The 13568-nt window shown below is 36.3% G+C and overlaps 1 protein-coding gene across 1 annotated transcript in view; it reads left to right on the plus strand.

Annotated features, from left to right (window-relative positions):
- PIK3C3 (phosphatidylinositol 3-kinase catalytic subunit type 3) overlaps window positions 1–13568 on the plus strand; it is a 166074-nt gene that overhangs the window by 79258 nt on the left and 73248 nt on the right. Inside the window, exons 10-11 of the mRNA XM_040264327.1 lie at window positions 5537–5722; window positions 12915–13069. Coding sequence (XP_040120261.1) covers window positions 5537–5722; window positions 12915–13069 — 341 coding nt within the window. The remainder of the gene's footprint in view (window positions 1–5536; window positions 5723–12914; window positions 13070–13568) is intronic.

A 13568-nucleotide genomic window follows, 5' to 3' on the forward strand; every position in this document is an offset into this window, starting at 1 on the left:
AGTGATGTTTTAAGGAAGACAAACCAAGTGGATTGGAGCAGAGCTGACAGTGAAGAAAGAGATATAATGAGGAGGTTCATGTATGGATTTTGAGAGCTGTATTGGAGGGCAGAGGAAGGAGAGGAAAATGTATAAAATTACTTGGAGGCGATTGCCAAGAATTAGTCCTGAGCACCTGAAATAAAGAAATATGGCAAGTGGAAGGATCAGGATAAGGAGATATTTTGTTTTGAATGTTGTGAATTTAAAATATTAAAATAGCTGTGATATGGTGATACAATAAAAAATAATATGTTTATTCTTCATCTCTGGTTACTAACACAGAGTTTCTAAAACCCTAGGAATTTCATGAGTGGTAGGAATGAGAAGAGCATCTTTTGTTTTTCAAAATAAGGCCTTTTCAACTCTACTTGTATTTATGCTAATGAGGTGACTCTTGGAGATGGTGTGCTCATGGCCAGAAGAGCTGTAGTTTTGATTAGAGGGTTGGAACTTTCAGCTCTACCTTTGACCTCTGGAGATTGAGGGAGCAGGGATAGGGGATTGGAGAGAGGCTGGGAATTGAGCTAGAACCCAAGAATAGTTAATGATTTAATCAGTTGTGCCTGTGTCACGGGATCTCTGAAAACCTGTAACAGTGGAGTTCATAGAGCTTCTGGGTTGGTGAATGCATCCATGTGCCAGGAGGTTGTATCCCTAACTATGGGGACAGATGAAACTCCCGTGCTTGAGACCCTTCTGGACCTCACCTAATGTGTTTCTTCACCTGGTTATTCATTTATATATTTTATAATAAACCAGCAATAATAAGTAAACTAGTACTCTAAGTTATTTGAGTCATTATAGCAATTATTGAGCCTCAGGAAGGTCAGTCGTGGGAACCCCCAGTATGTGTCCATGTTGGACTGAAGTCTGGGTACCTGAAGACCCAGTGTTTGCTCTTAGCATCTGAGATGGGAAGCAGTCTCGCACTGAGTTCTGCACTGAGTATCAGAATTCAGTTAAGTTGCAGGATCCTCAGTGTCTGCAGAGAATTAGGGTGTCAGAAGTGTCTTGAGTAGAACAGGTTTTCCTGTTCTACATTTTGGAAATGTAGAAATTTACAAAAATTGAGTTGGTAGAAGTTAATATTAGAAATATGTATGATAAATAGTGTTTTCAGCTCTGAAGTGTGTTCATGATTCCAAAAGTAGGAGATAACAATGAGGTGACTCTAAGATCAGAAAGGAGGTTAACAAAATATTTATTGCTATTAATATAAAACATGGTAATATATGTGATAAGGTTAACATTTGACAGTAACATCAGAAGCATTTGTCAACTATTTATTATATATATATTCTGTTATAAACATCTGTATCATTAACTTATTTAATATTTACATAAACTTATAAGATAGAGCACTTAAAAGTTAAATAATGTGCTCCATGTGACTCAGTAATTATTGATGGAGCTGGAAACTAAGACTTGAATCCAAATACGTTTCCTCTAAAACCTATACTCTACAGTTATCTGTGGAAGCCCTAGGTATAAAAGTGCATTTGAATCCTCTATCTTTATTTTATATAGATCAATAAAGCATCTTTAAAGCACCTGAAATAAAGTATCGTTATTACTATTTCTGACTTCAGATTCTTACACTTCCTTTCTTTCTCATTCCTCTTCTTGTTTCCACCTTCATTGTATTATCTCCTTGTTTACCTTTGTCACGTTTAGCATTATCAGGTTGTGAGATCTCTGTACAGTCCCTGGCAGCAGTATACTCCATAAATATTACGAATAAATCTATAAATCTGAGAATCTGAGGGTTAGATTGTTTCAGATACTGAACTGAGTACATCAGCATGCTACAAGATTTGCTTATAGTAAGTACATACCGGCACATCTTCGTTAAGACTGCTGATACACTGTGAAGTAGAAAAGCTTTCACTGTAGTTATTTAGGAAGTATTGCTTTATTTCCACATTCAATCTAGAAATACATTTAAGAAGTAAAAAGTAAATGCATAGAATAAGGAGGGCCGTCCATGTGCTTTTATGGAGAGAGAGCACTTAAATGATGTGTAGGAGGTACAGAAGAAATGGCTAGCTATCCTTGGGGAATGCAAATTCCAGTTGTAGAGGTAAGAATGTCCAGAAAAGCATTTGGTAGTTAGAAGAGAGTCATTTAATTGAAGAATGTAAAATCAAGCAGCTACTGAGAGAAGAGCTGAAAGTTGCTGAAAACTTCCTGGAAAAGTTGATATTTTGGCAAGTTGGCCTTAAAGAAGATGACACTACTGTTTTGACAAAGAGCATAAGAAAAGAAGGAACTCCTCGTAGATAGGAGTTAGACCGTCATATATAAAATAGGTTAGCTTGATTGAAGCATAGAGGGGCAATGAGAGCTTACTGAGAATTAAAGGTTTGGATTATGATAAGAGGTATCAAGGAATGTTTCAAAAAAGAAGCCAACGTTTTAAAAAAACGGCTTCACTGTCTGTAAATACAGTGAGTATGTTGGAAATTAATCACTGAAATTACTTAGGTAAATATCAAGTCTTTTTGTCAGAGATATTATATAGTAAATTTGTGCTGATAGTGGGAGGTTGTGCTAATAAATCACTTCCAACTTGAATATCTGACCGTTGAAATGATTAGAAGAGAAACCCTTAGCTTGAAGGCTGTGCCAAACTCTAAATGTGTGGCATAGTGAGAGTTAGTCTAAGGGGAACAGTGAGAAATATCGCCAGGAAATAATCAAAGAGAATTAGGAATGGATTTGAGATAGGAAGAAACCAGGGCATAACCATTAAAAGAATGAAGCAGCCATTAAGAACAGGATTCACAAAAACTGATTGGAACCTAAATAGGCCCAAGGTGGCAGAAAATTTGACTTCCAGGACACCTTACGCCTCATTTGCACTCACTGTAATACATTAGCTAAATAACACACCCTCTGGTGCCATGACAGTTCCGAGGCCAACCATAAAAGGCCACAAAGTCAGTAGTGCCCCGATTCTGGAAATCTCTGTCCTTTCCTCAAAATAGTTGAAATCATCTTCCCTCTTGTTAGCCTGTGAAATTACCTAGGCCATAAAAACTAACCACCCCCGTATTTCAGGGTCACTTGTGTCTTCTGAGACAGCACACACTCTGTCTATGGAGTGTGTATCTCTCTACATAAATCTGCTTTCACTTTACTATGGCTGGTTCTTGAATTCTTTCCCGTGTGACGCCAAAGACCTTCACTAGGCAGCCAGTCCCAGGGACTCATTTGAGACCCGGAAAATGACCCTCCATTTGTGCCCCTTTTTTTTCCTACAAGTTTAGGGAATAAGTGTTGGTAGAGTAATGGCTCCCAGCGACTTGGGCTAGCTAATTAGCGACTGAAGTGACTTAGCAGGAGCAGCAGCAGCAATTCCTTAATGGTAAGGAGAAACCATCTGGTAAAACATGCATGGGTTGAAAGTCAATGGATTTGGATTCTAAGTCTAGCCTGTCCAATATTTTGAAATGATGGGCAAGCGACTTCACTCAGATTATATACAAATTTGAGCACTCCATAGTGCTTTTATCCCATAATTTAGTTAAGTCAAGAATAAGTTCAGTTCAGTTCAGTTCGGTTTAGTTCAGTCACTCAGTCGTGTCCAACTCTTTGCAACCCCAAGGACTGCCACACTCCAGGCGTCCCTGTCCATCAAGAAGCTTGCTTAAACTCATGTCCATTGAGTCAGTGATGCCATCCAACCATCCAGCCATCTAATCATCTCATCCTCTGTCATCCCCTTCTCCTGCCTTCAATCTTTCCCAACATCAGGGTCTTTTTATTGGAACTTCAGCTTCAGCATCATTCCTTCCAGTGAACATTCAGGATTGATTTCCTTTAGGATTGACTGGTTGGATCTCCTTGCAGTCCAAGGGACTGTCAAGAGTTTTCTCCAGGACCACAGTTCAAGAGCATCAGATCTTCAGTGCTCAGCTTTCTATATGGTCCAGCTATCACATTCGTACATGACTATTGGAAAAACCATAACTTTTACGAGACGGACCTTAGTTGCCAGAGTAATGTCTCTGCTTTTTAATATGCTATCTAGGTTTGTCATAGCTTTTCTTCCAAGGAGCAGGCGTCTTTTAATTTCTTGGCTGCAGTCACCAATTGTAGTGATTTTGGAGCCCAAGAAAGTGAAGTCTGTCACTGTTTCCATTGTTTCCCCTTCTATTTGCCATGAAGTGATGGGACTGGGTGCCATGATCTTAGTTTTTTGAATGTTGAGTTTTAAGCCAGCTTTTTTACTCTCCTGTTTCACGTTCTTTAAGAGGCTCTTCAGTTCCTCTTCACTTTGTGCCGTAAGGGTGGTGTCATCTGCATATCTGAGGTTATTGATATTTCTCCTGGCAGTTGTGATTCTAGCTTGTGCTTCATCCACCCCAGCATTTTGCATGATGCACTCCACATATAAGTTAAATAACAATAAGTTAGGGAATGGGAATGAAGATTAATTTTATGTCATACTAATAAGTAATTGTGTTTTATTATTCAAGGGAACATTTTTTTGAAGAACTTGGTTAGTTTACTAATGAAAGTATTTTTAGTTGAGCAGAGCAAGAATTTAAAATTTAAAGTTATCTTTGTTCAAGAGATGAATTCAAAGAAAAAGAAGAAAATGTCTGGATATGAGCCAGCAAAGTATTAGTAGGGCGATCTGGCAGTAGGGTTTGCTTTTTTATGAAAAACAGGTACACACCTTTCTTTAAACAGAATTTATTGTTATGCAGCCATGAATGATATGCTCCAAGGTAGCTTCCTCACCTGACAGTCTTAAGATGAATTGGCTACCTTTCTAAAGAAGGGAGATTCCAGAAAGATTCTACAAACAGCCAGCTGAATCATAGAATGAATATACAGAAACCAATGCTCCTGTGTATTTATCTATTTTTATACTTGTTTCTGTAGAGGTTTTTTTTTTTTTTTTTAATTGTCTCTCTTTTTCTGTAGTTACTTCTCTCTGTAAGAGAGACATATTCAACTTCGTTTGAGTCATCCTATGTGAGTATCTAGGGAAACCATTGACTCTAGGATGTGTTCTTAAATGAGGTTCTACCCTTCTTGGCTTTGGACTCTTTCATTCTTTGGTTGCAATGTTTTATGTCTCACATGTTGATATTGTAAAATGAAGTTTTTCTCTTAAGATACCTCAGACTTCATGAGACATGTCTCAACGATTTCCTTGTGTTGAATCTTGCAGTATTTTAAAATAGTGCAAGCATAATGAAGAAAAGTTGAAGAAAATTTAAAGCTTCATAGTGCTTTGTAGTGCTCTGAAAAAAAAAAAGTAAAGTTACAAGGAACATGCCTTTCCCGCCCCCTCACTCCACCCCCATCCTTTGGTCCTGCAGTGTTTTTCTCAGATTGTGTGTTTAGTGTTTATGTGAGGAGTCTGTCATTGACTTTGTGACTCTGCCGTCAGGTCCAAATTGAGCTCTACCTCGTCATCCTTGATTCTCCCTTTCCCAGAATACAATGTTTCTAATTTTCAAACCTTTTCTGATTTTAGGCTTTGACAAAATTCTTGAAATGTGTTAATTGGGATCTACCTCAGGAGGCCAAACAGGCACTGGAACTTCTAGGCAAGTGGAAGCCTATGGATGTAGAGGATTCCTTGGAGCTGCTGTCCTCTCATTACACGAATCCAACAGTGAGGCGCTACGCTGTGGCCCGACTACGGCAGGCGGATGATGAGGTGCGTTAGTGTTCATGTTCACTACTCTTCTGCAACTGGGCACATTTTAAACTGGGACCTGTGTGTGTGTGTGTGTGTGTGTGTGTGTGTGTGAGAGAGAGAGAGAGAGAGGGAGGGAAAGCTTCAGAAGGGAAGAGGATATACTATATGTGTTTTTAGAAGCAAAATTAAAATATTCCTCCAGGGATTCCTCTGTGAAATGAAAATTTACTTCCTGATGTGTTACATGATGGGATAGCATCCCCCAGGACATTTTCCTGGCAGCAGAGCTTGTATTGCTCTGTCTGGAAAAAGGAACTCTAATGAAAAATGGTTTAATGCAGTACCAGCTAGGGAATAATTCAGATTCCCCTCTATCAGTCAGTCTACAGCAATCCACATTTAATTGTAGCTTTGAAAAGCCTTTGGGGCCTTTAAAGCATAGAGATGCATGGCCATCTTATTCTTTTTCAGACTCCTCCTTTAAACTCTAAGCTACCAACAATTGTGTGTGTAAGTAAATTTTTTTAAAGGTGGTTTTGAATCCTCTGCAAGAGAAAGACTATAAGTTTTATGGTGGCTGTTTATATACATATAAGGCCACTTGGGAAGGTTGGAAACTGTATTGACCCAAAACATTGCTAGATGTTGAATTTTAGTAATTCCTGATCAGGTAGATGAATTCACTAATTTTTTTTTATAATTTACTAATTTTTATAGAGGAAATGTATTCTCATACATAGCCTGCAAGGCTTATGGAATATAAGATGACTCTTCTTAACCCTCAATATATGCATAGGAGTGCTCATCATGTTTTTGAACTCCTAGTGGTATCTGAATTTCAAGAAGCAAAATGCCACATTTATTAAAGTTGATAGTTGTATATGTATCTAATTGCAGTAAAATTTAAGCACTAAAGAAAGTAGTACCGTGACTGTTCATACATAATTTACCTATCTTCAGTAGTTGCCAACTCATAGACAATTTTGTTTTCATCTCTAATGACAGTTATTCTCTCCTCCCCATTCCTTATATTCCACTAGATTATTCTGAGGCAATTCTCAGATATTGTATAATTTTTTTGGACTAGGATGTTTTTCACTCTCTTATCAAATAGCAGTTCCTAGCTTTGTGATTCAGCATATTATCTTCTTCTTCTTTTTTTTTTTTTTTTACTATATCACAAGTAAAAGTAAATTATTGCAATATTTTTAAAAAATAATGAAGTATTTATTTTGAAATTCATTAGAAATGTCACTTTAGTCATTCAGTCTTTATCTGTGTTTGACATGAGTCAGGATTCAGGTAAACGTCTTTGGGTTGTAGTCAATACAGCCCTCCTCAACATGGGTTCAGAGTTTAAATAGAAATATTATAAATCATCATATTTGGTTGTCTGACTACATTCCCTCATAAACTTAGAGGCTAAACATTTAATTGTCTCTGGAATTAATAGTATTAGTGCAAGTACTGAACTATTTATAGACTATTTTATAATTTTTATGAGATAAAGAATAATGATACAAAAATTGCATGTATCCCAAACTGCAAAATATGTTCGTTAGTTTGGGAGTGTTTTTTGAGGTTTTAGAGATGATAGATAGTGAGGTGGTAACTGTTTGATTTTCCTTTCTCTGAACTTGGTTCAGTAATGAATTTTGTATACTCAGCTTAAGAAAAAATATTTCAGTTTAGTTTCTACTGATTCGTCAAATGTACATTAAGATTTGAATTTTGGCTTTTATCTGACTCTATGTACCCATATGTCTTTGGGAACATGTGTTATTCTCACCTCAGTTTCCTATCCAAAAAAAAAAAATAGTGATAATAACTATTTATACCCCTTAATAGTTATGAAGAAAAAACTACATGGGAAAAAATTTTGAAAACTATGCTTATATATAATATGCTGAAAGATTATAAATTTATATCAATTTTATACTAAAATCATTCATGTTGTACCTTTCTTTTCTAATTGGTATAAAATGCCTCTTTGCTTTTGCATTATCTGTGGAGTAGTATGGTATTTCGGAGAAGGCAATGGCAACCCACTCCAGTACTCTTGCCTAGAAAATCCCACGGACGGAGGAGCCTGGTAGGCTGCAGTCCATGGGGTCGTGAAGAGTCGGACACGACTGAACGACTTCACTTTCACTTTTCACTTTCATGCATTGGAGAAGGAAATGGCAACCCACTCCAGTGTTCTTGCCTGGAGAATCCCAGGGAGGTGGGGAGCCTGGTGGGCTGCCGTCTACGGGGTCGCACAGAGTCAGACACGACTAAAGCGACTTAGCAGTAGCAGCAGCAGCAGTATGGTATTTATGGCTTTATGAACTTCAAATATTTTTTAGTATTTCAAGTGAAAAGTGAAAGTCACACAGTCATGTCCGACTCTGTGTGACCCTGTGGACTGTAGCCTGCCAGGCTCCTCTGTCCATAGAATTCTCCAGGCAAGAATAGTGGAGTGGGTAGCCATTGCCTTTTCCAGGGGATCTTCCCAACCCAAGGATTGAACACAAGATCTCCCACATTGCAGGCAGGTTCTTTACCATCTTGAGCCCTTAATATAGTCCTATAATATAATAATATAATCATGTAAACATAGCATCACATCAAAGGTCACTTTGTCTAAATATCTACATCTTGGACAACTGAAAAACTTGAATGAAAAGTACTACATTTTATATTTGGACAGTAATTTGTTCAGGATGCCATAGTCCCCCTAGTACCCAAGCCTGTGTATGTGTTACTTCATCTTCCTAGTGAGGTCTTCCTGCTGTTCATCCTTCAAGGTGTAGCACAGACCTCAACATCTCTGAGAAACTTCTCTTAACCACTGAAGGAAGCAGATGACATTTTGGTTTCTTTTCTGCTCCCACAGCATTTGGTTTGTTCCTTTACTGTATTATATTATCAATTTTTTTTTTCTGATTTGCTTTCCTTTTAAATTATAAATGAAATGGTAACATTGAAGCTCCTTTAACAATTCCACTTCTCCAGCCATTTTTTATCCCCAGAAAAATAGTCACTCATATCTTTTCATATATTCTGTATGCAAATTGCAAGCATATATATATATACATGTATGGTTTATATGATGAAAAGTGAAAGTCACTCAGTTGTGTCTGACTCTTTGTGACCCCATGGACTGTAGCCCGCCAGGCTCTCTGTCCATGGAGTTCTCCAGACAAGAACACTGGAGTGGGTTGAGTTTCCCTTCTCCAGGGGATTTTCCCGACCCAGGAATTGAACCTGGGTCTTCCTCATTCCAGCCCGTCTGAGTCACCAAAGACATCTCTTAAAATTAAGGTAAATAGGAATATCCTATTCATGTTTTTAAAAGCATGTCTGAACAGTATAATCTTGGACATTTTCTCATCTTCAACACATACAATAATTGGTGTCTGTAAAGTCTGGAAACACAGGCAAATGAATATCAGGGCAAATGATGTCAAAGGTACATCTAATCTGTAGAAAAACACGTTATGGATACCTATAGATCTACCTTATTCTTTTAAAACAGCAGCATAATATTTTACTGCACGTTTATTTTATAACTTATTTTACCAGTCAGCCTCTTCTGGTAGGCAGTTGTTTTATTTCTAATCTTTTGTTGTAACTGTATTACAGTTACAGTTTTGTGTATGTTTTTCCATATTCTTGAATAAGTAGCTTGCATTGAAATTGTCAATATATATATGCCTTTATCACAATTTTCCATACAATTTTTTCACATTTTAAACACATTTTGTGACAGTCATTACTATTATAAACTACCTCACCACTTTTATTTCTGTTTGTTGGTTAAATGAAAACTGTGTTTCTGTTTTAATATTTATGTTTTATCTATTTTCTTTAGTGACGTCTCTTTATAGTTTTAATAGGTATTAAATGGGTCCCTATAATTTGTAGGTATAGCATCATGCTATCTGAAAAACATTAATATATTATAAATACTACATATGAAATAGATGCTGAATTCCTAATGTTAAACTCACCTTACATCTGTAACATATATCTTAACCAGTCTTTTTAATATCTTTCTGAGTTGGATTTGTTTAATATTCTTTAAAGGCATTTTTAAAAGCCATATTTCTTACTGTGGTGTGGCTCAGAAGGAGAGAGATTCTCCATTAGAATTTGAGGAAGAAATGGCATTTGAGATAGACATTGAAGGAAGAGTAAAATTTTCAGAGTTGGACTTGAGTTTACTTTCCAAGTAGAGAGAGCAATGTAAGCAAAGGCAAGGAGATTGAAAAGTACAGGAAAAATAGAAAGTATTTCATTTCACCAGGAGTATGGGATATATGTAGCTGTCTGGGAACCAAGGTCAGAACCCATGTCTCTAACTGTAAATGCCTATATGAAGAATTAATCTTAATTCAATAAGAAATAGTGATTTTGACATGAAATGTTGCATTTGTATTCTAAAGCATTAGAGTTAACTTCTTTAGAAGAATGATGATTACTGTCTAGATAGTATTTCATAACTCGAGAAATTTTTACTGAATTGTCTGAGTTAGAAATCTGATTTTTTTGTTTGTTTTGCTTTACTTATATGCTTATATCCTTCATGCCTGGAGGGATTTTATGTTTTTCGAATGTGACTATGTAATGAACAAACAGCCTTTGCACTTACTATTGAAGTTAATTTATTTTCATACAAATGAAGGAATGGGTAGTTTGAATACAGAAAGCCGATGACTAACACAATCATATCGTGATGAGTGACTTAAAAAGATGTGTTTTCTTTTGAATTTCTCCTTCTTGGGTAACAATAACAGTGCAACCTTTTTGATTTCATGCAATAAGTCTTTTTTTACTTGGGAAAGCACACTAGGTGGTACATTCAGCAGCATTTCCACAACCTGCCTGGTAATAAAGGGTAGCAGTGAAACTGAATTACTTAAACCTCCTAAGAAGGATACTTGATTAAACAATTTTCTGTTCTATAATTTTTTTCTTAGAATATACATAGAAGAATATCTAGAGCTGTAAGAGGCAATAAATCCTAAATAAGATAATAGAAAATCAAACATCTATTGATCCAATTAAAATTTGTTTTTAGAAACAGAACACTATATAAATATTTTGATAACGTCATTTGATTTTCCTGGCCACTGACTGATATATTTGAATAAGAATTTCTAAAGCAGTTATCACAGAGTGGACTTCCCTATAGCTCTTGTGGTAAAGAATCTGCCTGCAGTACAGGAGACTTGGGTTCAATCCCTGGGTCGGGGAGATCCTTTGGGGAAGGGAATGGCACCCCACTCCAGTATTCTTGCCTGGAGAATCCCATGGACAGAGGAGGCTGGTGGGCTACAGTCCATGGGGGTTGCAAAGGGTTGGACACGACTAAGCAACTAACACTACTACTCAGCCAATTAGCCTTTCGTTTAGTTTTTTGTGGGGGGAAAAAAAAAAAAACCATAATGGTAAAATCACATGTATTGCTTTTTGTCAGTATTTGGGCAACTATAAAAAAAGTTGACTATGTCAGTATAAGAAAAAAAGATGAAAAGAATATATTTTGGTATTAAATAAGGGAAAATAGGATGTTGGGAAGTAGTCATCTTCATGGAATTTTTAAAATGGTGGAAATGACAAAGAGTAAATAAGCAATTAATTGCAAATACTGGGCTTCCCTGGTGGCTCAGCTGGTAAAGAATCCGCCTGCAATGTGGGAGACCTGGGTTCGATCCCTTGGTCGAACCCAGGGATGCCCTGGATGATGATCCCCTGGAGAAGGGAATGACTACCTCCTCCAGTATTCTGGTCTCCTCTGGAGAATTTCATGGATTGTATATGTATAGTCCATGGGGTCGCAAAGAGTTGGATACGACTGAGCGACTTTCAGTCTCACAAATGCTGTAGTTGTTAACAAAATACAGAAGGAAAGATTTGTTTAAACATGAAGTATAAATATAAATATTTAGCCAGGGATTTAACCTGGTTTCTGGGCTTAAGGAAAGGTGACTAAAATTAAACTGGTAATCACAATGTCTTAATATTACCTAATTGAATTTTGACTGCCTGAGTGGCAATTAGAACTGGACGATAATAGATGCTGTCAGTTTTCTTATGAGTTTTGTGAGTTTCTTCAATTTGTAATTATTTTTGAAAGCAAAACTTTTGGCGTTTTCTTAATAGTCATTGAGAAAGGCTAAGAAGTACATTTATAGAGTATGATGGAAAATATTTCCATTCTTAACATTAAGGGAAAACTCAGAAAGGTAAAAACAACTTTCTTGATGCTTTTTTGTTCAGTCTGAATTATCTTACTGTTTATCAGAAGAAGTAGGAGAAATTTAGATTTAGAAATTTGTTTTCTTCAAGCCAGTTTTGGTAATTGGCAGGAAAGTAAACATTTCCTTTAACTGAGTGTAAAAATATCTACTTCATTGTAGTTTCCATTTAAGAAGCAACCCAAATTCTCTAAATTCACTAAACTCCAAATTCTCTTAAAGGAAAAAAAAGCAATATAATATTTTTTAAAAATCCCAACTAGGAAACATTATGAATAGAAACACTTTGAAAACTTAATAGTTTGGAGTTTCACAGGTAATCTTAGACCTAAAATGCCATTGCTGTAAAAAGGATCTTTTGTTAATTTCTCAGCTTTATATGAACCATCTCAATCATTTTTCTTAGTTTTTGTTTTTTTTCCTGTGCTTTTGGGATACTTTTTTTCTTTTTATTTTCTATTAGATCATGGCTGATTAACAGTGTTGTGTTAGTTTCAGGTGTATAACAAAGCGATTCAGTTATATATATATACGTTTGTATTCTTTTTCAAATTCTTTTCCTATTTAGATTATTACAGAATATTGAGCAGAGTTCCCTGTGCTGTACAGGTCCTTACTGGGTATCTGTTTTAAATATAGCAGTGTATACATGTCAATGGGATACCATTTTAAACAAGATGTTTACTGGTCACTTACTTTGTGCCAGGAACTATTCTGTGACTTTTTTCCTATTAACTGATTTAATCCTCACAACTCAGTCTCTAAGGTTTATATGATTATGGCCATTTTAAAGAAGAGGACCCAGTGAGGCACCCAGAAGTTAAGAAACCTTGGGACCTGCCCAAGCTAACACAAATGATAAGTGGTAGATTAAATTGTTTAACTTGATATTTAGGAATACCCATAACTTGTATATAATCACTTGCATTTTTCTAATACTGGCTTATTTTTTGTTTGTTTTCCAGGATTTGTTGATGTACCTATTACAGCTGGTCCAAGCTCTCAAATATGAAAACTTTGATGACATAAAAAATGGATTAGAACCTACCAAGAAGGATAGTCAGGGTTCAGTGTCAGAGAGCGTGTCGAATTCTGGAATAAATTCTGCAGAAATAGATAGGTATGGATATCCAGGGAGGACTTATTTTCAAATTTGATAGTTTTCTACCTTTTCAGACTGTCTTCTTTTCTTTTTTTCCCAGAGGTACCAAACCCTGGTTGGTAATAAGTTTGAAGTTCTACCAATGAACATGGCATGTGTGCTCACAGAACACAAACTACTGTATTATAGGGCAGTGTTTTAAAAATAAGCTATACTAGCTGTGTAAACTTCTGCAAGTTAAATATTCTCTCTGTGGCCCTGGCCCTAGTTTCTCATGTTAAAAATGGGGATACAGCAATAGTAACTGATCTTTAAGGACTGCTGAAAGATTAAATGAAACACATACAGCATTTAGAAGAGTGTCTGACACATGGTGCTTGGTAAGTGTTGGATGTCATTGCTGTTCATGCAAAAAGAAAATGAAAGATGAGGCATATTAGTGGACTCAGACATTTTTATTGTAAAGTTGTATTTTTTATTGACTGCTTTTCACCTCTTTAGTAGTTAAAGCAACCTG

The sequence above is a fragment of the Oryx dammah genome, unplaced genomic scaffold (assembly GCF_014754425.2).
Source record: "Oryx dammah isolate SB20612 unplaced genomic scaffold, SCBI_Odam_1.1 HiC_scaffold_22, whole genome shotgun sequence".
Classification (NCBI taxonomy): domain Eukaryota; kingdom Metazoa; phylum Chordata; class Mammalia; order Artiodactyla; family Bovidae; genus Oryx; species Oryx dammah.